The sequence below is a fragment of the Drosophila eugracilis genome, unplaced genomic scaffold (assembly GCF_018153835.1).
Source record: "Drosophila eugracilis isolate 14026-0451.02 unplaced genomic scaffold, ASM1815383v1 contig_1765, whole genome shotgun sequence".
In the NCBI taxonomy this organism is placed as follows: Eukaryota; Metazoa; Arthropoda; class Insecta; order Diptera; family Drosophilidae; genus Drosophila; species Drosophila eugracilis.
The window spans coordinates 5,390,432-5,414,665 of NW_024572605.1; the positions used below are offsets into that span (position 1 = coordinate 5,390,432).

At 43.8% G+C, this 24,234-nt stretch overlaps 3 protein-coding genes across 5 annotated transcripts; all 3 read right to left on the minus strand.

Moving 5' to 3' along the window:
* Nucleotides 1–12: 12 nt before the first annotated feature.
* On the minus strand, nucleotides 13–9,347 carry LOC108104558 (dnaJ homolog subfamily C member 13). Of its 2 annotated transcripts, none has more exons than XM_017210701.2 (22): nucleotides 9,259–9,347; nucleotides 8,701–8,945; nucleotides 8,505–8,645; nucleotides 8,301–8,445; nucleotides 7,942–8,140; nucleotides 7,372–7,876; nucleotides 7,137–7,315; nucleotides 6,873–7,080; nucleotides 6,401–6,811; nucleotides 6,003–6,344; nucleotides 5,735–5,943; nucleotides 5,510–5,678; nucleotides 4,687–5,454; nucleotides 4,051–4,629; nucleotides 3,880–3,991; nucleotides 2,646–3,819; nucleotides 2,064–2,586; nucleotides 1,506–1,999; nucleotides 1,068–1,443; nucleotides 889–1,011; nucleotides 555–813; nucleotides 13–499 (listed from the first exon to the last, which is right to left on the minus strand). In XM_017210701.2, the coding sequence occupies exons 2-22, from the start codon at nucleotides 8,890–8,892 to the stop codon at nucleotides 384–386; spliced, it is 7,224 nt and encodes a 2,407-aa protein (XP_017066190.1). In that variant the 5' UTR covers nucleotides 8,893–8,945; nucleotides 9,259–9,347; the 3' UTR covers nucleotides 13–383. The 2 variants fall into 2 exon arrangements, with proteins under 2 accessions (XP_017066190.1, XP_017066189.1); XM_017210700.2 differs by having other exon boundaries at nucleotides 7,942–8,143.
* Nucleotides 9,348–10,009: 662 nt separating this feature from the next.
* LOC108104579 (ras-related protein Rab-32) lies at nucleotides 10,010–18,088 on the minus strand. Of its 2 annotated transcripts, none has more exons than XM_017210736.1 (4): nucleotides 16,975–18,088; nucleotides 11,035–11,430; nucleotides 10,803–10,946; nucleotides 10,010–10,741 (listed from the first exon to the last, which is right to left on the minus strand). In XM_017210736.1, the coding sequence occupies exons 1-4, from the start codon at nucleotides 17,476–17,478 to the stop codon at nucleotides 10,631–10,633; spliced, it is 1,155 nt and encodes a 384-aa protein (XP_017066225.1). In that variant the 5' UTR covers nucleotides 17,479–18,088; the 3' UTR covers nucleotides 10,010–10,630. The 2 variants fall into 2 exon arrangements, with proteins under 2 accessions (XP_017066225.1, XP_017066224.1); XM_017210735.2 differs by lacking the exon at nucleotides 16,975–18,088 and adding an exon at nucleotides 11,821–13,377.
* A 428-nt stretch (nucleotides 18,089–18,516) lies between these two features.
* On the minus strand, nucleotides 18,517–23,939 carry LOC108104582 (mitochondrial folate transporter/carrier). Its single transcript, XM_017210743.2, has 5 exons — nucleotides 23,155–23,939; nucleotides 20,900–21,053; nucleotides 20,485–20,839; nucleotides 19,966–20,111; nucleotides 18,517–18,960 (listed from the first exon to the last, which is right to left on the minus strand). The coding sequence occupies exons 1-5, from the start codon at nucleotides 23,306–23,308 to the stop codon at nucleotides 18,801–18,803; spliced, it is 969 nt and encodes a 322-aa protein (XP_017066232.1). The 5' UTR covers nucleotides 23,309–23,939; the 3' UTR covers nucleotides 18,517–18,800.
* Between the last annotated feature and the right edge of the window lie 295 nt (nucleotides 23,940–24,234).

The window sequence follows — 24,234 nt, forward strand, 5'->3', positions numbered from 1 at the left end:
TTTTTTTTTTCATTTGTAATGAATCGGCTTTATTCCATAATATGTATAATCACTTTATGCATGCTCTAGTTAGGTTTATGTTCGGTGTATAAACTAATAACTAATTATTTATACAATTTTTTATAAATATAAAAAATGAAACTTTGTTACAGTTTAATATGTTGGCTGACGATAGCCACGCCTGCCCTTTCCACGCTACGTACAATTGGCTGCGAGTGTAAAAATTATGAAAAAGTTTAATACAATAATTTGGGTAAAACCCGTGCAAGTCCGTGTTCGTTTATCCATATGTCAGATTCCGTGGCAATCTAAGGCTATTTGATTGCGCCTTCAACCTTAATGCCAGCCTAAGCTTTAGCTTTGGTCCGGCGAGTAACGAATCGCTAATCGATGGGTGGACGGGCCGAAGGATCGTCGCGATCGATGGGAGGCGGTGAGGTAAGAACTTCGACGCTTTGCGCAGGACCCGCCGTCAGGTAACCAGCCGTCGGATTGACACCTTAACAGGGTGAAATTAATTATATGTCGTACTACTATAAGAATTCTTCACCCACCTGTCAGATAGCCACGAACACTGGTATCGGCAATAAATAGATCATGACGTTGGTCCTTAAACTCGGCCCATACGGGATGTTTGAGCAAAATTTGCGTGACTCGATCGCCGTAATTAAGATTGTGCGTCATGCCTTTAAGTGCCGCTACAATTTGCGCCTTAACAGCTGATGGATTGTCCACGAACTCCAGACGGCTGTCAAGCAGCCCCAGCAAAAATGGTATAAGTCCCACCTCCAGCGATTGGCTGATCAATGAGTCCTATAAAAATTAAGATGGATTTTAATGGATTATACCATATCTAGAAATTATTTAATCTTTTCATAAAAAACTTACATGCTGGTGTTTAAAAAGACGACTCAGTGCTTCACAGGCCTTTTCGATGCAATCCCTATTGTGCTCCATGCACTTCTTTAATGGCGCTACACATTCCGTCTGTGAGATGGCACTCACGCAGAACTAAAATATATTGAAACTTGCGTTATGCTATAACCAAATAAATAAAAGTGTCCAACCTCAGACAGCGAAAGCTGATGTAATACTGATAGCGTGTTCTTTGGCTGCACCGAGAGCAGGTTGAACAGTTTCGGTATATGTCCAAGCACTGGGATGTCGTCTGCCAAGTTGGGCTGCGACCGTAGAAGCTCCACTAGCGCCGTGGTAGACAGGTCCAGTACATCTTGCTCGGAGGAACTTTTGCCGATCTGTTCTACGACAAAGTCCAGGAGGTCGGAGAGGAATTGCTTGGGCTTGCGAAGTGTCCAAGCGGGATTGCTGACAAATAGTCTGAGGTAAACGCCTGCCACAACGATTTCATTGGATACAATGTCTTTAAGAATTTCCGGATCCTTCCACACATGGCGGGGATTTGCCTTTTGCAGCTGATAGAATCTGCGAGAAGAACAGTTAATATCAGAATATAAATAACAAAACAGTAGTTTGCTTTTAAGTACCTTTGGCACGTGTCTGCCACAGCATCACAGACATTCGATCGCGTGCTGTCGTTCCAAATAAGCTCTGGATGCTCGTGTATAGACTCGAAAAGCTGCACAGACGTGGGAGGCGACTCCACCATAGCGTCGATGAATAGAGCTGGCAAGAATTTCGATATCGTTATCCGAACCTTTGGACCGCTCAGGCGATCTGCCGTCATCTTGGCCAGAACACTGGCACACATTTCACGGATCTGCGGATTTCGGGAGTTGCAGAAAAGGTCAAGTAGATAGATGGTGGCGCCTTTGGTCTGGGCTTCCTTAATCATCTCTTGCACGTTCATTAGTCCTGAAAGAGTCTCCAGCACTTTCACTTGGCTGGCACGAAGTTCTGGGTCTTTAAGGGCCACCAAATAGTTGCCCAAGATCTCACAAGCTGCCACCTCCGAGACGCACTCCTTGTTTCGCGAAACCAGAGAAACCACCTCTAAAGCCACCGTTTTTACAGTAGAATTCTAAAAAAAAAAAAAAAAACAAGGCTAATTGGATTCCATACATATTTAAAAAACAAAGTCTTACATCGGTGAATATGTTGCTGGCCAAGAAACCAAAGATCATATCAAAGTTTCCGATGCACTGGATCTCCACCTCGGCATTTGCCTTGATCACTGCTATCAATGCCTTTAGCACCATTGTGATGTGCTGCTCAAGTTTTCCATCGCTGCCAAAGTCGTATTTGCTTTGCTGTAATGCCAACTGCTGTTCTGTCTGTGCATCCGTCTCAAGCTTTTTCCGACTCTTGGAACGATTGTAAGCAGTAAGAACCTCGTCGAAAGTACTGCCGGCTTTGCCCGTCGAAGCCTGCTGCAACTGGGGATGATTGGGAGCTAGAGTGGGTGTTAGGATGCCATCATTACCCATTTTAGGTGTACTGCTAACGGCAGCGGTAGATGATGCCGGATTCTTTTTGTATTGCAGAAACTGAAAGGAGTGCTTTAGGTACTCCAGCAAGTCTATGATAAAGAGTTTCGGATGAGCAATTGGATGGGTGGGCATATCATTGTAGATCCGAATGAATATTCCGCCGATCTGCAGCTCGTCTCTGGAAGAAAGAATCGACGTTATAGACTAACTATTTTATCTGCACTTCAAACGACTTACTTGTGTGCATCGAACTCAAAGCCGGAAACTAGCTCGGAGACCTGGGAAATGTCTTCGTGCGTCTCCTTGGCTGATGCTGTTCGCTGCTGTTCAAGGAAATCCTTAAGCTGAGCGCGGGTGCCATTGTCCCAGATGAGGTAGGGATTGCGGGTGTTAGCTGTGAGCAGCTTGAGCACGTCGCTATCGCGAGCCGTTGCCAACTGGTTAGCAATATAACGTGTGAGAAGGCGATCGAGAACCTGCTTGATCAGCGAGTTCTTCGCCTCCCCCGTCACAATGTACTTTTGCTGAATGGCACTGGTACTGCTCTTTGTCAATTGCTGCTGTTGCTCACTGTCGGTGGGCGTGGAACTGGAGGTGTCGCTGCTCCCAGAGGAAGTGTCAGGTTCCTTTTCCTTTCCGCTCGTGATAGCAAGTTGTTTGCTTTGCAGCGGATTGTGGGCGTTCTGGGTGTACGTTGAACTTGAAGCAGAGGTCACCGTTGGCTTAGGTTTGATGGCTGGTGGCGCCTTGGCCGCGGGCGAGTTCGCCTCGCTTCCCGTTATCGGTTTCTGTCTCAGCTCCATGCTATAACCAGCCAAGGAGATGCACCCAAGGACGGCCATCTTTGCCAGGTTGTTGGCCAGCTGTTGCTGGTTGGACTTGTCGCTCACCTCTACCCCGCTCTCATCCAGCGTGTAGTCGTATTCGAAGATGAATAGTAGCAGGGACCAGAGTACACCATTCCGTGATAATTGGCATTGCAGGTCATAGTTATTAGCTGCCAAACTGGTCACCAGACTCACCGAGAGCGTGTGCTTAAAATATACCACACGACACACGTCAGAAAGCAATTGCGGCAGCTGAATAATTTTCTGCTTGCACTTTTCGAAGTTACAGGCAACTTCGAAGCAACGCGTCACGTTTGATATGACCTGGTAGTGAAGAGAGTCCGGCTTAGAGTCCACACCGAGAATTGAGACACAACGGGTATAAGCTTCCAGAAGCGCTTCAATACCCTCTTCTCTCCGCAGCTCCTCAGCATTTAAGGCAGAGCAGTGCACAGTGTGGTAACACAACTCAGACGCAGCGGTCAACAGTTGAGCCTCTTTCGAGAACAGCTCATCGTCCCGAGTCTCCAGACGAATGGTCTTAATAAGTTGTGGATAGCCAGCATATTTGTAAGGTCGCAAGACTGTAATATTAAAATAATGAAGTTGAACACTACAAAATGTAATATTTTGAAAACACTTACCATCCGGGTAACGTTCGAAAAGGATGCTCTGTGTGCGAAGTATAAGCACAATATTATTGGGATCTGGCCCACCTGAACTCCATACATTGCGCGAGCAAAGGAACTCATAGGCCTAAGAAAAGGAATCATTTTAGTATATCACAATGTATTTATAGAACCTCATTTTCTAACCTGATTCACTTTCTCAAATATCTCGCGCCCATTGGGATTCTTGTCGGGGTGATACATCTGGGCCAGCTTATAGTAGCTTTTACGAATCATAGACTCGTCTGGCTTCGGGGTCTTGGTAAGGTCGATGCCTAGGTCCTGGTAAGCCTGTTGGATTGTCATCTGAGGAGGCTTCTTCTCCACCTCCTTGCGCCAAGCGTCGAGAGTGTGCTTTAGGAGCTGCACCGGATCCGAGATGGGCCAGTTGGGGAACTTTTGGGTGTCGCACAGGTGACGCAGGTAGTAGATGTGACAGAAAAGCTCATTCTCCAGCTGTGGATAGCTGATGACTGGAATGGCCAAGTAAGGATACCTTGCCATTGTGTGACCCCGAAGCCTAGGCGTAAAGTCCGCTATGTGGGCGGCGATCTTTTCTATAAGAAGACGTCGCATCTCTGAGCTCCATATAACCTCGGGCGTGTCGAATTCGCCGAGGAAGATCTCGGCAAATTTTTCTGCGCTGTAGTTTTCCAGGAAACAAACCATAGCCTCGGGCAGCAACTGACCTAGGATGCTGCGATGCATAATACCAGATTGAGAGGTCTGTTGATTAAAAGAAAATTGAGATTGTTGTCAGCCATGGATTATTTTATGCGTTACCTCCTCGCTGCGGAATCCTTGCTTCATATGCGTCATCTTTAGGAATCGGGTGATGGGCAGAATGTTGCTGCCAGTATACATGAGCATGAAGTAAAAAACACCCGTAAGGTAGACCTTGGGCATTTCCGGATTGTCTTCCATAATTTGATAGAGCAACGTTGCTACGCGCTCCAGCAATCCAGGATCGTGGGTGAGGCAAACTTGTACCACATGGGGTAGGCAGATGAACTCCGAAAGTTTTCGGGACAACTTTGGACCTGGGATGAGCACTGCCTCTCCGTTCTGAGTACGACTTGGAAAGAAGCTAGTGCATTTGATCAGTATGTCCAAGATCTTTGAAGACAGCTCAGTCTCGTCGTAGAGTGGTGTGCCTTTGGCTATGAGGCACCACTTTAGCTGCGGAATCTGCTGCAGCGATCGCCAACCATCCATGCCAATGGCCCAGCAACGTGTCTTCGGCGTTATTAGCCCCTTCTGCCAAAGTTCCTTGAGCTCCGAATAAGTGATAGGTCCCTGACGCTCTGGCTTCTGGCCGTCCTTCTCGATGTTGTAGTACCAATCCTTCTCTTCGTAAACAGCCATATTAGGCCCTGCTTCAATCACATTCGTTTTGGTATTGAGCTGAGCCCGTCCTTTGTGTAGATGGGCTAGAGTAATGAGATCCACTAGGCACTGCACATGATCGACAAGTGCTCGACTGTTGGATTTTTCCAGCACAAGGCAAGAAATAAGATTGATCAGGGCATCACGCATGGAGGGTGACAGACACTGAAAGATTTTACTATTATGAAAGACCCGTATTTAAAATCTTTATCATATATACCCTATCGCTGAGCTGCAGGATGTACGACATATCGTTGAATTTGCCAATCTCAGCGTGGTATCGACGATAAACTTTAGCCAAAGCTTGCAATGAAAACACAGTCATCTGGTCATCATTTACGCGCTGCCGACACAAAACCCGTCGATACAGGGCATTGAACAGTTCAATCCTGAAACGATAATTTATTTTAGATATTTCATTAGTAAGACATATTGGTAAACTCACGGATCCTTCACAAGATTTTGCGGCCAGTCGTCCTTCTCCAGTATCAAGCGAATGTAGTAGTCACCAATTTTGATTTCATCAGCTAGGCATTGGTAGCCCACTTCGAATTCCTGATAATTCCAAGCCACAATCATCTGGCCAGCCAAGTCACGATCGTTGAGGAACTGCCGCAGCTCGTTTTCCAGACACATACGCAGCTCCTCGCGGGTCTAAAAAAAGTTTCTTCAATAATCAAATTTATACTTTTAAGAGTTCTTGGAATAAGTACCTTATGATTCCATATTAAATTAGGCAAACTGTGATCTTTGGCAAAGCTGTAAAAAAAGAAAGGCAGATTCACAACGACATCAGATGTCTTTTTCTTCTGGCGCCTATTTCTTAGAACTACAGGTCGATTTTTTAATGCCTGAGCTGCTCCATCCTGCTTCTCTATGAGGTTCATTCCCCAATGCTTGATGCCTTGTAAATGCTTCTCTATCACATTCTTGCGAGTTTTGTTGGAATGTTGTATTGCAAATTTGAGATTGTCACGGAAATTTAATTTGTCTTCCTCCAAGTCTGACTCTGGAACCGATTCCTCCGATTCCAAGAAGGTTAACAGGCCAGCGGGCTGGAAATTAAATAAAATGATACACGTGGTTAAAATATAAAATGAAAATAACTCACGAAGATACGTTTGAAGAGCTCCATGGCCTCTTCGCTGTCTGTTAACCACAGTCCGATCAAATGTCGCGACAACTGACGTTGCGTGGTCTGTGTGGGATCATTGGAGGGCGTATACAGGGCCACCAGTAGATGCCGACAAAGCGCCGCCTCATCTAGAGCCAAGGCCTGCATTTGCTGGGCCACTTGAAGTTCACCTTCCTCAATAATGGCGCGGAGCACCAATCCAGCTCCTTTCACGATAGCCAGCGAGGGATGCTGAAACAGTTTGTACAGATAGCGACCACGATCAGCGACCAGTTCCAGGAGAATATCGAACTGCTTGCCGTCGGTGGTCTCGCTGTAAGGCACGCACAATGCAAACGTCATGAAATCTAGCATGGCTGACAGTACCAGAGCACCACTTCCATGGCTCTGGAAAAAAGTAAACAGTTATTCTAAACCATTCTTTTAAGAAATTGTAATATTGAATTACCACATGCGTTGTCCACATATTTAGCAATGTTTCCAGAAACGATTTAGAGGACAAAATGGATGACTTGTTTAGTTGCTCTTGCTTCAAGTCATGGTCAGAATTCACAGAATGCATTAAGGAGTTGATCATGTCAATGGCAGAATATGTCACAGCCAAATCCTTCCGCCTAAGAGCGGCCACCACCTTTGTACCGATGATCTCGCGAAACCTAAAATAAAGTGCAAGGTTAAACACAGATTTCATATGGGAAAAACATTTCCTTACCCCGTGAGATTGGTAAAGGCTGCATAGCCCACTTTGCTGGCAAGTAGACGCGTAAGGGCATGGAATATAGCCTCCAGCTCGAGGTTGCTTAACTGAGCCGTGGGACTGTCTAACTCTTTTTGCGCCAAAGCCTGTAGGGCACTTAGGATAAGTTTATCTTTGTTTTCAGCAAACAAGCTCTGGAATTGGTTCATTTGTTAGAATGATATTCAATAATTTCATTACAATAACATACATCCTGGGTAACACTGTAGTTAAGGCCACTGTGAGGTACATTGGCATTGAATCGTTCCAGGATCTCATACCGCTTTGATGGATTTTGGAAATTATTGATGACCATGCGCATCAAGTTCGCCTCTGTCTCCTCGTCTACGGAGCTACTCAGAGGCACATACCGCTTGCCTCGCGGCGTGTTACCAATGCGGACATGGACATCTTGATTGCCACTAGAGCGCACAGCATCTAGCAGAGTAGCCAATAAGGAGTCCCGATCGTTGGTACTATAGCTACGCACGATTCCATTCTTGTACTCGATGCTAAATCGCTGCAGATTGTCTTTGTCGCGAACCAGAGCGAACACATCGGTGAGGGGACGCAGAGTACAGACGCTATAGGTTTGAGGATCCCGCTCCAGCAGAGTTACCTCGGTGAGACAAAGAATGCGCTTTACCGGATCTGGATGGCGGGGCGTTATCTTCTGCACGGAAAACTCGGTCGACGAAGTTTGAAATTGGTCTCCGCTAGAAGATGTAAGAAGTTTTGTTTAGCCAATGTTTATCTTTTATAGCCCTCCCTATAATCTTACCTGAACTTGCCAAAACGCTGCCTCTCGAACTGCTCTAGCGTGATCTGACTCCTGAGTATTTTGATTTCGATTCCCAAAAACTGAGCCGATCTCTGCTTTATATTCTGAACGATCTCGTGGTGATTTAGCGCTTTAAACAGATGCAGACGACTGAATCCGCCGTAGGCCATCACAATGCCTCCTTCATAGTCCGAGATGCCTGCTTAAAACGTGCGCAAACGTAAACAAATACCAGAAAGATGAGTGCGGAACGGAAAACAGAAAACAACAACAAAGCATAAAGTGAATTAAAATATAGGCATATGAAGACAAAACAAGACACATTAATTGATGAAAGCGAGTTGAGTGTGCATAGCTACCTATTATTCCCTCGATATCCTTATACATATAGCTGGCCAGTACGTCGTTGGTGGTGGGATCTAGCTGGTCCAGTGAGCAGGGCGTGACCTCCAGCACAGTGGGTAGGCTGATCCCTGACCAGTGGTACTTGTAAGCACTGAAGCGCTGTACATGATATTAATGAGTTTGGATATAAATTATTTTGTATATTTTTGATAGCCAACCTGAGCATTTTTGGGCTTGTCTGCAAACTCCTTGTAGTATTTCAATATCGAGGTGAGTATGTCGTTGCGGTGTTCCGACGACAACTTGATGGTATCCAGTTTCTTATCTTTCTTGATGGTCACCACAAAGTCATTGGGTATCTAAAGGCAAAACCAAAATGATAATTGCTCATAGTTTGATTAATAACAAACTCACATTTGAGGTCTTGGAGGGTGCTGCTTCCACTATGTCCGAGTAGGACCATCGGTTGGTCAGGTCGAGCTTGTCCGGATTGTAGGTGGATATGCCGGCCGTGCCGATAGAGAGGATGCGTTTGTATCTGCCCTTCCATGAGTGCTTTGTCACCATAAAGCACTCCAGGTCAACATTTTCCCTCGGCGGCAACATCGTTTCTTGCAGGGATTCCAACTGATTACCTTCCGCCCAGTATTAGTCAGCAACTGAAAATGAAAGATATAGAGTGTGGGAATGGGAGTCCAATCAGAGCGACAGTTTTTCACAACTGATATTTCGGGCGCACATCTGGTTCCCAGCGATTGCCAAATATCCAATTGACTTGACCCCGACTCCAGGGCACTGATTAATTAAGTCGGTTGGGGCACTTATCAGCAGAAGTGCCAGCGGAGCCCCAACAAAGACCAGAAAAGGGGAGTAAACGTGACGACTGCGGAATGCTGCGGCCCCAAAGCGCAATCAGCGGATATGGCGATCCTACCCATTATACGCAGTGTTCCAATTTTTGCGGCGGCTTACCTTAAACATCTAACACATTTTGCACACTTGAACTCTTGGATATTTGTTCTCTTTTGCAGAATTTTTGCAATAAACAATTTACAGTAACACGGCTACACAACACTAATAAATATCGGTGACACTCGATTACTCTTAACCCATGGCTATTTAACTTCTATCGATAGTGGCCCTGTTCAGCAACACTGAGCTGAAATATAATATTGTCGGCTTTCCATAAATTAAAATTTTTTATTTTAGGAAAATTATTCAGTAGTCTTAAACTATTTCAATATACCAGATTAGTGGGAATCCATAACTTCGGAAGAAAGAAGGGAGCACGTAAAAAATATTTTCCATTTTTACAATAATATAATATGTAAATATGTTTAAAATTAATTGTGTTTTTTTGGAAATATATTTAATAATTCGATTAATTTCTTATAAATAAAAATTAAACATGAACATTTTGAACTGTCTCAAACCACTTTTTTAATACGGACACCCCTCTTATTATTAAATATCGATACTTTTGATAATGTTGGCTTTTTTTCTTAAAACATCACTTATCGGGGTTTGGCGGTTTTTTACGACAAAAAGTAGTTATTTTAAATTTAAATATCTAGACATCTCGTATAAGTAATATAATACTTTTTCAAAATTCCAAGTCGACTAAATTGCTTCTGATTGACAATAATTTAATAAAGAAAAATACACACCTTTCTTGATCCCCCGTAAATTTTCCGCTTTCAGACCGCTAATAAAACACTCCCGCTTAACTTAACTACCATTAAAAACTTTATTTCTCATTTCGTATTGCATAAATCGTACGTATTTTTATCTAAATGCAAATAAAGATGGCAGAGTGTGTTTTCATGTGTGAGAGTAATAATTCCAAGATAAAACAATCTCGCCAGCGTAGGCAAATAAAACAAACAAAAACAAGAACACGTTTCGTATTTTACACAAATGTAGAATTCTATGATACGGATGCTGCACTATCTCTGGCTAATCCTCGCGATAATAATGATAATAATAATGGGGCGAATGCTTAGGTGTTCTATGTTCCACGGTATAAATTCACTCAGTGACCCGGATTCCAATTCTACAATGTAGACCCACAGAAATGTCTTATCGGGATTTACGGGGCTTGGGTGTTAAAGATAAAGGCAATCCGATAAATGGATGGACGGGATGATCGGGATGCGGATGAGACTAAGTCTTAGACAAATGTTACGTTGAAACCCTAAGCATAGTTATCGCTAACTTCTAACAACATGAACATGGAGTGGACGTAGGCACATTGCGTTTCTGTCTTCGAAACTCGCTTTTGGACGTGCTCAGACTGGGAATGGTAATTGAAATGTATAGCAAATTGCCGGACCTCGGTCCCAGGTCAGCAGGAACACTTGTTCTTGGTATCCAATCCGGCTGCATCGCCCGTGCTCAGGTTAAACTTGTCGGCATCGGCCAGATCGGCAGATATCAGCTTATCGTTGATGAGTATCTGTCGGGTGAATAGAGAAAGATTAGCTCAGCTTTGGCTAAGGATTATCACAGATTATCACCTTATTCACGAGGGCACGGGCTGCCTCGTCGATGTTGATGTTCTCCTTGGCGGAAGTCTCAAACCAGCCGGCAAAACCGTTTTCCCTCACGTACTCATCCATCTTCTCGGGCTGCGTTATAATGCCCTGCTTTTCCTGATCGCACTGAAAATTGGATTTATAATGAATTACAAAAAGGAAAAAAGAAAAATAGAATATTTGAAAAATAATTTCAATCTTTCTTAATACTCACTTTATTGGCCAGCAGGATGCACGGAATGGGACTGCCGTCTGGCAGCTGCACCTTGGAGTCCAGGTCCTCCTTCCACTTGCTTACACAATCGAAGGTCTTACTGCGTGTCACATCAAACACGATGAATGCAGCCACTGCCTCCTTGTAGTAGACACGGGTCATGTTTCCGAACCTCTCTTGACCGGCAATATCCCACAGCTGCAGGCGCACTATCGTGTTAGCGTCCCATTGGAGCACCTTCAGGGCGAAGTCAACGCCGATGGTGGCCCTGTAGTTCTGACTGAAGAACTGATGGACATACCGCTTGATGAAGGATGTCTTTCCGGTTCCCAGTTCACCGATGACTAGAATCTTGTACAGATGTTCGCGCTTATCGCTGGTGGACGTCATAATGGCCTGGAATCAGGGATAGAAGATACTATAGTTAGTCAAATCTTCACAAGACAGTAGCTTTAGGCAATCCCATTAATTATTTGTACATAATGTAACTTAATTACCACTATATAACCGACTATTCTTAACAATTTCAAATTCAAAACATCAAACATAGGATTTAATAAATTCTAAGTCGGGTATTAGTTACACCTTCTCCAGCTTGTCAATCCGCACTGAGATTTGCTGGTTAGTTGACGAGACCCCTTGGACAATTACCTCGTTCCCCCCGCCCGCACAGTTGAATGACACTCAGGCACACACACTAGAAGGGGGCCATAACATAACACTTGTGGGGCTTCTTTGCTGGTAAAATGGCAAACTAACAATCCGACGACGGCGGCGACACCTTACCGGTTCCATTTCCTGATCCATGGTCAGGTCACCGAAGGCCGGCATGGACTTGGCACTGTCTGGTTCTCTGGCTTCCGCTTGCTCCTCGCTTTCGTCCTCCGACCCGGAGTCCTGGTTGGAGTATTCACTAGCTACGGACTGATAGCGCAAGGTTTCTCGCCTGCCCTCGATGCTGTCGTGGTCGCCGGTTATGAGTTGTTGTTGAGCGAAGTTAAGCCGCCGGAGACTGGAGTCACTGAGTTCCTCGTTGGAATTGGGCTGCTGACTGGCAGCGGCAGCTAATGCGGCTTCGTAGGCGCTTAAAGGACTCCTAACGGCGCTGCCAACGGCAAAACGTACTACGGGCGGGGGACTGGCAATGGTTTGGGCACTTTCCGCCGACGAGACACCGTCTTCAGCGGCCGGAGGGGATGTGGTTATAGATATGGATGGGTCCAGGGCCTCTTGCCCGGATGGCTGGGGTTCCGTATTCGCTATTTCAGCCAGTGGTCTGGCGTTAAGGCGGTGGCCGCGCTGCTGCTGTTGCTGCATCAATTCCAGCTTCCTGCTGGATCCGCTTAAAGATTGGGACTTGCGAACAGTTCCGGTGCCGCTGGCAGACTGAACGCGACTCGGTTTCGCTGGTGCCCGCTCTCTGGGCGGCGTATCGCGCGTGCTCTCGGTGGTGGTGATAAGGGGCGACGGCGACTCTCTCTCGGGGCTCTGGGGCTTCTTCTTGGTTACCAGCAGCTTGGTGGTGCGGGTGCTGCTGCTCGTATCTCTAGTGGTCACCGTGGTGGTAGTGGTTTTCTTTCTCGGCTTCTTCTCCTCGGCAGCGGGTGTCAGATAATCCGTGTCGCTCTTCGGCCTACTCTTACCGCTCTTCTTGGCGGGTGCTGGTTCCACCTTCTTACCACTGATGGTGATCTGCAGTGTGCTGCTGCTAGCGGAAGAGGGTGAACCGGGTGGGGATGGCAAGGGTGTGGCATCCAGGTGCTCCACGCTGAGGTCGTCGCTGGTGGCCAGGCTGTGGGGACGAACCTTCGAGGTTTTCCCAGTTTTCCTCAGACCACCCAAGAGCAGGCGGCGCGTCAGGCTCTTTTTTTTTGTCTTGGCGAGAGCTCCACTGTCCGTGGAAATGGAACTGGCCACGTCTTCCAGCTCACCTGGGGTTTCCTGCGCCTCCTCCTCCGCGCTTCTGGTTTCCCTGTCGGTACTTTTATCCAGCTCCCTTTCCCTTTTGGTTTTGGTCTTGGAGAGGCTTCGCAGAGCCGCAGAGAATCGGGAACGGCCCTTGATCTTGCCGCTGGCCTCCTCCGACTCCTCTTTCGGATCCCCCTCCCCCTCTTGGCGATCACTCTTTTCCTCTGATAATTCCGATTCCGCTCGCTTTATGCCCTTTATCCTCTGATCGTCCACGTTGGGCATATTTTTAACTGGCGTTGATGATCTCTACCGATCAAATGTTTCAATGGTTTCCATCTGCTACCGATTAATATACTATCCTTATCCTGACCCTGATCCTTTCTGGTCTCCTCGATTTTTTTTAACAACCACAGCGCTAACAAAACAAACGCGCACTGAAATCCCAAATGACGACGACTAGGCTTTTATAAATTTTAATACGCCCCGTTGGCATCACCCCTGCCCCGCCTCTTTTGTGGTGAGAGGTTTTGCATTACAGTTACGAAAAAGCTATATCTGGCCAGGTGCTTACCAACACTGGTTGACGCCTCGAAATCGCTTACGAAATGAGCGTGAGAAGAGCCGGTGGGCCTTTGAATGGTCCGTTTGAACGGCTGACACCCGCTTATCAAGCTGTCTCCGGACAAAGATTGACCAGTGTCCGTTGGTTCGGTCAGTATATAATGGTCACTAGTTGTCCAGCCTGGTTAGCCCTGCTCCGGATTTACTGGGCCCTAACATTGGGATCAAGGTAAGACGTGATTCTATGAAGAGTAACCAATCATCCGGCACAATCAGTGGAGCAAGGAGCACTCAGTGTCCATTTCTGGACCTGACCTCTCCAAGCACAACCAAGAACACACGCTCCATGGCACTTGGAGGGCTTCCTTTAAGCTGAGGATTTGCCGCATCAACTTGTCCCAAAAGAGTCGCTCGGCATTAAGTGGGCGACACATCAATCTGGCGGGTTGGGCGCTGTCTTGGCTGATTGTCGACTGACTGCTGCGACGTGACTATATAGAATTACGCTTATTACAAAACGTGGTTAGCCGCAGTGCATAAAGCAGAGCGACAGGGAAAGAGATACATTGTCCATATACGATTACTAAAGTAATAACCCAAAACGCAGACGGGATGGCACACAAATGCATGTATCTGTCCACATTTAGTAAGATTTATTCAATCCCCCAGATGTACGGAAGTTGCTTCAAGTCTGAGTTAATTAGATATTACAGTTCCTAATATAGACACAATATTGTGGTTGCAATATCATTGAGAAGGGGATTGGTTAACTAATCCTTTACTAAGATATAATCTTAGTTCCAATACCTTCTATATATTTATAATTTAAGCTCTTAAGATAGATTAAGATTTAAGATTCTAACAAATATAAATGTATTTCATCGTTTGTTCATAGATTTACGTAAGTTCTGGCTAGACATTGCCATTGCTCAGATGCTATATACAAGACACAATAAAGTGTGTTGTCTATAGGTACACCGGTATGTACATTTTGAAATCGAGGACAAGTCAACACTCGAATCAGCTTACATAATTCATCGGAGATTAGAGCAAACACATTTCCTCAGGCTTCAAAATTCCAGTTGGGGAACAGAACTGAGGGCTTTTAAACTATTTTATGCCATGGAAACCGAAAGCATTAGAAATTCACTTTCGCATAAATGTCGAACGTAGAGGAATTCCTTTTATGCCTGCAAATGTTTACACGCAATCCAGGAACAAAACAGAAGTGGTATGTGAAACATTTGTCCCACCATCACAGGCGCCTGCAATTACCCCAACGACCCCATTCCGAACAAAAGCCACACGGATGCCAGGATGTGATGAAGTCCTGCCCGGACTTCTTTCCTGTAAATGGGATACGGAATGGAAATCGCAAGAAGTCTCCACATCTATGTGCTGGGAATCACGTGCTTGTATGTTCACATAAAAGGACCTAAGCACGTGGATGGGTTCCTGGAATGGAGCCTACTGGGATTGCATGTTTCACGCCAAGCGTTAAATCGAGCAATGTGGAGCAACACTTATTTCTTTAATAGTTACTAAAACTACTTTTATTGCTAAACAATTTGTTTTAGTCGTTCGATTTCGAAATGGCCCCCAAAAAGTATGCAATCTAATGTGGTAAGGAAATGTAGAAGTAAATTTAAAATTTTTACATGTTGATATGTAAAATGCATGTAAGACTAAATATAATAGTTATCAAATCGTTTGTTTGTTTTGAAAATTATAAGCTAATAAAAAGTACACAAAATGTTGTATAAAGTATTACTAGGTGTGTATTTAATAGTAAGAACGGATGTATTACGTTAAATAAGCATTCACAAGAACTCAACAAAAAGTAGTTCGACTTAAAACAGATCTAAGATCAAGGAAGTTTAAATTCCAAATACATTTTTATATATTTGAATCTTTTAATGGGTCACGTTAGGAATAAAACGATCCATGCTTATTATGAATTTTTTAAGTATTATAATGTGAACTTGCCACCTTCATTTAAATTACAGGTTGATATTTCTCAAACTGTCAACACGGAGTTTATGTACGAGTATATAAGATAGTAAATTTTCAAGATTCCCACCTTGGTTTGCGTGATACCAGAGCAACTCCCAGTAATATTTCTTTATACATATGCTTATCAGTTGGCCTGGGCAATTGTCATGTAAATAAAATCAGTCGGCAACAAAAGTAAAATCAAACAAACAATAATAATATGGAGTGCATTGCCTCAGGCAGCGATGCGCAGAGGGAGTTCGAGATGATTACATAAGGAGGAGGATGCTATCCGTGTGGCTGACAACGATTCCTCAATGGACTCTGCACACGCAACTTTGCGTATTATCAGCAGCATGGAGTGGAGTGTCAGTTCATATCTTATCATTCCATGGAGTCATCAGCAAAAAAAAAGGAGGAGGAAGAGAACGAGCCCTGATTAGATTGTGACCAAAAATGCAATGAGACCTTGTGATTCATCGAGGGTATTACATACATGTGCGATGTGTAATTGGAAAATGCTAAAATTACTTAAAGACCCCCACACTTTCTCTGTCTTTTGTCCAATAATTGACCTTAAAACGTGACGTTGTCTGGCTTTTCGATTAAAACAGTAGCAGCCCTTCCAATTCCCATTATACATTATAGTTTCTCAACAGCAGCGGATATCTATATCTAGCTAGCCGGCAATCACTTAAGTAGCTGAACACACCCACATGGTGCTCGCCCCCGGATCCGTCTCTAATGTATGGTATGGTATGGAATACAGTATATCCATATCCGTAGCTACAAAGAGAGTGAAATTTTTGTGTTGTTTTGGCATTGTTTTGATTTTATCGGTTTGTTTATAGCTTCGCTGGGGACTCAAATGTAACAACGGTTTTAATTTCATTACCATTTAATTGGTAGCTTAATGTAAGGGAGAAGGGCAATCGATTGTTTAAAGATTAGAAACAAACTAATTCTGAAAAGGGGAGTCCGGCATTGTGGGCATGGAAATGAATAAAAGTGCTATGGGATTTTCCGCAATGCGAGTATTTTAATTATTTCGCATTCCGCACATTTGTTTCGTTCTGAAATCCCATCTGGCGAGCAATGAGTTTTAGCCAAGTTCTCTGAGCGACTTAATCGGCTAATGAGTGCACGCTGGTTGTGTTAACGGCCTGACAAGGCAAAATAGCTAAAGTTATTGCAACACTTGGCCAACTTATTTTTGGGCATTTCCTACACTTGCAAAAATAGTTTAGTATGTTAACTTGGCTTTCTTAAAAGTCAGTCTTAAATTTTATTTTTGGTGTTATGCTAAACATAAAATAAACCTTTTGCGGTAATATAATACACATAATTACCTACCTATTTTTTCTCTTATTTCTTGGGCTGTATCCTACTTCCCCCACTTTAAGCCTGACCTCGAAAGCTACTTCGCCATGTGCTGGTCGTAAACAAGCTCCATTCATTGTGAGATTTGGTACTTACTCCGTTGTGCAGGTATCCGTTGTTCCGGTTGATGTCCATGTGGTTCCGATTGGTTCCCGCGGGCATGACCGCTGCGGATGGCAGTGCCTCAACGGCACCGAGATCCAACTCCGGGGTGGGTTCGGCGTAGGCCGGAACGGCACTTCGGAGGGAGAACTGCGAAGAGCTGAAGGGTTGATGAAGTTGAGACACTGCAGGCGGGACCCAGGCCTGGCGACGCACGAAGATGGGCGATTCCTTGGCGCTGAGGGCTCCCAGAGACCCGGAACCTGAGTTCACGGGTCGGTGCCGATGCTCCACAGGTAGCGGGTAGCCTGTCTGGAGGTCCTTGGCCAGGTACTGACAGCGAAGGCAGGCGCAGGAGAGATCCGTTATTTGGTCGGCTGACTTGGATTTGGGCAAGGACTTTCCCAATACTGAGGATTCCTGGGCCAGGCAGTCACATATGTTCCGGCGTCCGGCGGAGGTCGAGACAACACTGCTCCGGATGACGCTGGTTGCCATGCAACCACCGATATGGGCTAGTGTATGATCTTTAGACCTTCTGCTGGTTTATCTCACGCCCCCGCCCAGTCAAGGTCATTCACACGCGCTCTATTGCCGTTTTCTAGCTGTCCCGCTCTTTCTTTCTAGAATCCAGATCCCGAGCAACATGTGGTTTGCTCTTCCACTCTTCAAGGTTCCCTCTAGTTAGTCTAACGGTAAACAACGACTAGACTGTTCTTGAACTTATCATCACCATGGGTATTTATTTGCAAATTTCACTGATATTTGTGTCGTTATCTCAACTGATCGGTTTTTTGAACTCGACCGTTGCACTTTTTTGGACAATAATTGTGCACTCGAATTGCTGGAAACTGGTTTCGAAATGCAAATGGAGCACTTCGGTGGTCACCACTTACTTCGCTTTCCTTGCATAAGATTTAAACGGGCTTTTGTTGTTTTTATTGTTCCTTACGCGTTTGGCGGCAAATTCTACGACCCGTAAATTAAATTTACACACGTTCGATTTTCAGACACGCAAAACTACGCTAACAACAACAACGGCAATAACATCGAGCCAAGACGGTACAAAACAACAACAATAGCGAGGACTGATGACGTCCACCCCCGAGTAATTCCAGTTTTTAACTGAAATAAATAACTGAGACAGCCGAGGAAAACTTCGGCGCACGACCGAAACTGAAAGCGAGAGCTTTGCAAAAAGCTTCGTATAGAAAACCGTTAATCGGACTCCGAATAGGAATAAATTAAAAATCGCCATCGCTTGTCGGTAAATCGATTTTATATCTCACAATTTCCGCGCCATTAATTCAAATGTTGTAAAATATGTTATAATGGTTTTAGTTTATTCCACTGTGGCTGCTTTTTAAAGCTTACCCGATCTGTAAAGATGCCAGATTGTCTTACTTTCAATTTTTATACTGTTGTGCAGCTTCAATTTTGAAATATAAATTAAAGGATATAAAGTCCATCTCAAATCATTTAGAAACAATATATAAAAATACTTTGGATAACAATTTGGTTTATTTTCAACAATTGTTACAATTTTAAAAGTATCTTTAATATTTTATTTACAATTTTAGCATACTCGTGGGGTTCGGTCAGAATCAAAAACCCCTGCTGAGACACACTAGGAACAACATTCACTAACTTACTAGAAAAGCTGCCAGGTTTTTTTTTAACAACCACGTCTAATTGAGCTTAAACTAAGAGCAGCTGCGCATGCTCAACACGTTTGCAACTGCTCGCTGACTATAAAGACATATGGTAATGTCGTACTGAGGTAAGATAGCTTAACTAAAAGGTTTGCTGAGAGGGAGGAATCACTCGTTCGAGTCGTTCTTTTCAGCCTCAATCTGCTTTCGCCTTGCCAGCAGGAAATGCGATACGTTCTCGTAAACCAGAAAAGTGATCATGCAAGCAGGCACCACACGGGTCAGACTTGCCTGAAGACCCTTGTAGAAACCTCTGAAGCCCTCGAATCTGCAAAGAGAGCCAAATACGATGAGGGTTAGTGACTGTGAACCAAGAGCTATAACTACTTACAGTAAGCGCCCATTTCATTTGGCTGTTTCAGATTAGCAAAGAGATTCTGCACAATTTGGGGGGTTACTGATGGCTAAAGGAGCGGAAGGAGCAAGTACTACTTACTGAAGCTGCCCTGAGCCCTTTGACAAATGAAAAGACGCTGGTTGGACGCGTTGACAGTGTTTGCTTTAGTTTGATTCTTGGTTTTTTCTTTCGTGTTTGCCATCGTTGCATTTTAATATATGTAAACAATTTCGCATTTCTTCTCTTTTCTTTGATTTCAATAAGATTGTTCCACTGTTTGGCTTAGTTGGGTTCACAATGCGTTCATGCTTATTTACATAAGTGTCACAAGGTTTATCCTTAAAATTATAAACCATTTTCAAAATTATGAAGAATCTTTTTGCCAAAACGAAATTTTGTATCAACTAACTAAACAGTAAACTGGTTTTATATTGTGCTTACACAATTCCGAGCAATTACAAAATAAATAATTTAACTAAACTACGAACTAAATGTGTGTTTTTGTTTTGATGAAGAGTGCAAGAAATGCGTCTCTGAAATTGAATTTCATAGGTAGAGGCAACTTTTGCCGTGGCCTCCATCACATCAGTTACTTTCGAAGTGTTTAGGTGTGAAGGATATACAATAAACTAGTTATGGAATACACTTAAGGCTAGGGTTAGGTGCTAGGACTAAACCGAAATTGAATTACAACAATAATACAGAATAAGTTTGTCATTTTCTGCTGTTAGCTGCACATCAGAAGAAACTAGAAAGATTCGTGTATTCTAGGCGCTTAGCTTAAATTCTGTGTCAGATTCTAGATTCCCAGCTCTAGTTTAATACTCCATCTAGCTGGTCAGCTTCTCCCAGATCAGCATGACCATGCAGATGTTGGGCGTGACGTGGACCAGATAGGGCACCAGGCCCTTATAGAAACCGCGCATGCGCTCGTACCTCCAAGTCTGCTTGATGCAATCCCAGGTACCGTTGTAGCGATGGTGGTGGTCCTGCAGACGTGCTCGCACAACCTGATAGGGATAGGTGGCCGCTGCCGCGATCAGCTTGGAGACAGCCGCGAAGGCTAAGTACTCGGTAGTGGCCTGTGGGAGAAGGAAAACATATTAATGAGGCGAACAGAATATTCTGAATGGCTGCCAATTCGCAGAGACGTCATCACAGCCGGATAAATTCGGATATGGTTGTGTACAGAAGTGGTCATCAGAACAATAACATTGCTAGCAAATATTGTTTTTATATGAAGAAGTTAAACCAATATAGGTATTTGATAAGATTCACAAAGACAAAAACAAATTGTGATATCTTTTATAATTAAGAAAAGAGAAGCTTTCTGATCAATTTTGTGCTATTAAGTTGACCGCATCTGTCCATCCAATTTCTTACATATATCCGATGTCAACGCCACGCGCATTTCGGTCATGTGATGATTTGCTCATCTGCGATCTGCGTACTCACCAGTTTCGTATCGATGGGCAGTTTGCGGTACTCGTTGTAGGCGTTCTTCATCTCCTCGTAGGTCATGAACTGGATGGATCCATGAGAGACACCCAGCATGCCAGGAACAAAGCCGCGGTATAGACCCCGTACGCCTTCCTCCTTGTAGATCTGGCCCAGAGCATGGATCATACCTCTGTATTCGGCACCGCTCGAGGCATCGCACTGTAGACAGAGACGCGTCTTTACCACCCAAATGGGGTTGGTCAGCAGCAAGGTGAGAGCTCCAGATTCAGCAGCAGCCAGCATGTGCATCGTGGGACCCAATGGCATGGTTGTGTTGCCTCCCTGGATGAACGTCTTGATGGTGTTATAGCTAAGGAGGATGTTTGTATATTAGCTTTGTTATTATTAAGCTACACGTCATAGTACTTACAACATGAAGTACAGGCCCCAGGAGGAGCCCGATCCCCAGACATTAGGGGTTACGCCCTTGTAGAGTCCACGGAAGCCCTCCTGCCGGAAAATGGTGGTAAAGGCACTGCTCAATCCCCGGTATTGTGGCACCGTCGCTGTCCGGCCATCGTTCACTGCAAGTGAAGAACGAATCACGCTCGTAAATGATAAACAAGTCTAGACATTGCAACCTTGGGTCTTGCTTGATTATGGATACTGGCACTAAAGGGTCTAAGAATACGTCATTTTCCGAGTATCACTCTTCACTTAGGCAACTGTACGTCTACGGGGAAATCTGTTGTTGACTCCATAAAGGCCCAGGCCCGTGGCCAAAGTTGTTTTCGCCAAAAAAACAGATAGATAGCGTTAATTGCCAGCGGATGCGATAAGCGGGGAGTGTCGAAAGCGAGCAGTTTACTTGTTTTCGCGTCCATTAGCAGCTATTTAGCTATTTATACGAGAATATATATTCTACATATATAAGCGAGGCAATCATAAGATCTGGCCTGACAACAGCACCAGGCAGAAGAAAGGGGCTCGTCTTTGCTTCTAGGCTATTAATAACTGCTTGTGCCCCACGTGTGACCTTGAAATGGGACTGGACAACCCAACTATCCACTCAGAGGGGGGTATTACAATGAACCATATTGGCTTTGGGCAAAGTAATGAGTTTTTCGACATGCACTCGATTTTAGTCGCTGCGATAAGGTCGCCGAAGAGCTGAATCAGCCAACTTCCCGCTTGGCAACAGTTGGAACTTGTTTTCAGCCCATAAACCGGACAGTTGCCGCTGAAAGTTGCCGTTAACAAAGCGAATGTACAGTCAAGTCAAGTGGTCACGTGATTAAAAACGAGCCAGAGCAAAATAATAATAATACAAAAAAGCAAAAGCAAGATAAACGGGTTTCGTTTGGCCAAAATGCGTCATCGCTAAAAAGGCCTTGCGCAAGTCAATAGAAAACAGCTGTTGCCAAATCGAGTATCCCACAAGATTCGAGGAGGTTCACAGCGAGGGAGACCCACTAGCTTTTGGATTTTTAACCATCCCAACTTTGGCTCCCTTTATCAGCTTACAAAATTCGCATGGTGCGACTTAAATTCACATAAACAACACGGCTTGTGGCTGTTTACAGATCAGTTTTCTGGTGAATTTACATATTTACTTTACTGCTTTGCCGATTTTTAGCGCTGATCCGGACAAACTGGGCGGCAATAACATTTAATAAACAATAAACCCGCTCAGCTTGTTGTTGTTTTGGCATTTTAAAGCAGACTATACGGAAATATTGTTCACGTATTTTGCGCATGAAGCGCAATCGAGGACAAACATACATATGATTCAGATTCGGATTTAGTACAATAACATAGTTTTTAGCAAATGGCGCATAAGCACAATGGCCTGATGAATTCCATAACTGCCATTAATAAATACCAGTATATCATATCTGTATATCAAAGGTTGATAGCCAGTATCGATCTTTGAACCAGACAGTAAAATAGCAGCAAGTAAACAATGAAAACTGCTGTTGGCCAGTCACTGGCCCACAAAATCCAGATTAGACTAATTTGAGTGTTTCGGTCAATTGTCAACAAGCCCATAAATTTTCAGTCTATCTATCGAATAAAAGAAAAACTAAGTTCCCGTGCCCGTGGCCCCATTTGAGATTTGTTGATGTGCGAAAACTTAAACGTCACTTCTCGGATACGCAAGCTTCTCAAATTTTCCATGATGCAAAAAAGAAACAGATACGTCACTTCTCGGATACGCCAGCGTCTCAAATTTTCCATGGAAAATTTGTAAGGCAAAGCGCAAACAAAAAGCGAGCAGCGAATAAAGTGCAATAATAATCTGCAGCCAGACTGGCGGCATTTTTCCTCACACGTGCCAGGGGTTCTTCACTGCACAGCAATAGAGGAAGATTTATAATGGGGATTCAGTTTTTCTTATCAGTAACTGTTTACATCATAATAAAGTCTATTTTTGTATTAAATTTTATAATAAGTTGAGAACTGCGTTCGAGTATAAAAAATTATGAATTAACATAAATTCAATTGTGTAAAAACTTTGGGATAATTTGGAAGCTTAAATATAAAAATATTAAGATGTTTATTGGCGATCCTTACTGATTATTTTTGTTTGGTTGGTCTATCGACACTTACCCATGAAAATAAAAACCTTAACTATTTTTTCTGTGTAGAGCGGAATTCCCCTGTACGAATATATAGATGACTCACCTGCAAAGCGAATTTTGATCAGATCCAGGGGATGGAGAATTAGTGTGGAGGCCACTCCGCCGGAAACTCCAGCCACCATATGTTCGTACTTGACATGGGCGAAAACGTTGAATTTCTTGGGACTGCCCGTTGATTGTGCTTTAATCGGATTCATTTTGCGTTTTTTGATTTCTAAAGCGCTTCTTCTGTATTATTATTGCTATCGTGGGCTTTATCGCTGCCCTATGTGAAATTCACTTGTGCTACGGTGAATTGTACTATAACTACTTGCTATTATTTACACTCTTTGGCTTTTTGTGCTTTCAACAAATGGGCGCAAATCAAAGAAAATCGGTCGCCGAATTTATCTTGTTGCTAGGCGCACAGTTGTTGTTGCTGCTGCTGCTCCGGTTGTTTTTGTTGCTGCCGCTGCTACAGTTCAAACATTTCTGCCTTTGCTTTGTTGTTGCCCAGCTCATATTTTCACTCGTTTGTTACCAATAAATTAAACTTTTGTTTTAGTTATATGTCCTGCCTTTTTCTTTTCTGCCGTTTCCAGAAGTTGCTGATGAAATAATCGCTCCGTAGTTGTTATTTTTATTTTCCCTTGGCCATCCGTTTCTTATGTAACGCCAAATTCGTAAACAGCCTGCTTAATTGTTTTAGTTTTTTGGAATTTGCACAGCTGACAAGCGACTATTAAGCGCGCAGGAATTAATAATCAAGCACGTGCGGCAGCAAACGGGAATTAAAAACTTAGTAGCAAGTTTTCTACGCGCGGGCAGGTAAATGTGAAAAAAAGTGACCGTTGTTAGTGCCACTAAGACTTGATTGGGATTTTCCTTTAGCGGTATTTTTCGTTAGCACGGGTACGGGCATACTACATCGCAAAACAATAGGCTTACCAATAGTTTAAGGTGACCGTCGCAATATAAAAAGTTGGCATTTTTCAGTTGTCAATATTTTGGTAACGCTTTGCAAACTGATACTTAAATTCAAATTTAAGGACTTGATAATTGCGAGAATTTATATTAAACATTAAATACTTGTGGAAACTTTACTATTTTAAAAATATATTTATATGGTTGTATAAAATTAAAG

Bases quoted from the DNA above. Each gene is read 5' to 3' on its own strand.
- LOC108104558 (XM_017210700.2), bottom strand. From the start codon at position 8,892: ATGTTGCCGCCGAGGGAAAATGTTGACCTGGAGTGCTTTATGGTGACA. The intron at 5,944-6,002 runs GTACTTATTCCA...AACTTTTTTTAG, and splicing joins ATTTAATATGGAATCATAAG to ACCCGCGAGGAGCTGCGTAT. The intron at 814-888 runs GTAAGTTTTTTA...TAATTTTTATAG, and splicing joins GTCTTTTTAAACACCAGCAT to GACTCATTGATCAGCCAATC.
- LOC108104579 (XM_017210735.2), bottom strand. From the start codon at position 13,227: ATGCCCAACGTGGACGATCAGAGGATAAAGGGCATAAAGCGAGCGGAA. The intron at 11,431-11,820 runs GTAAGGTGTCGC...CCCTGATTCCAG, and splicing joins TGGATCAGGAAATGGAACCG to GCCATTATGACGTCCACCAG. The intron at 10,947-11,034 runs GTGAGTATTAAG...TCCAATTTTCAG, and splicing joins GCATCCTGCTGGCCAATAAA to TGCGATCAGGAAAAGCAGGG.
- LOC108104582 (XM_017210743.2), bottom strand. From the start codon at position 23,308: ATGAATCCGATTAAAGCACAATCAACGGGCAGTCCCAAGAAATTCAAC. The intron at 21,054-23,154 runs GTGAGTCATCTA...CTTCACTTGCAG, and splicing joins GATCAAAATTCGCTTTGCAG to TGAACGATGGCCGGACAGCG. The intron at 20,112-20,484 runs GTGAGTACGCAG...CTTCTCCCACAG, and splicing joins TGCCCATCGATACGAAACTG to GCCACTACCGAGTACTTAGC.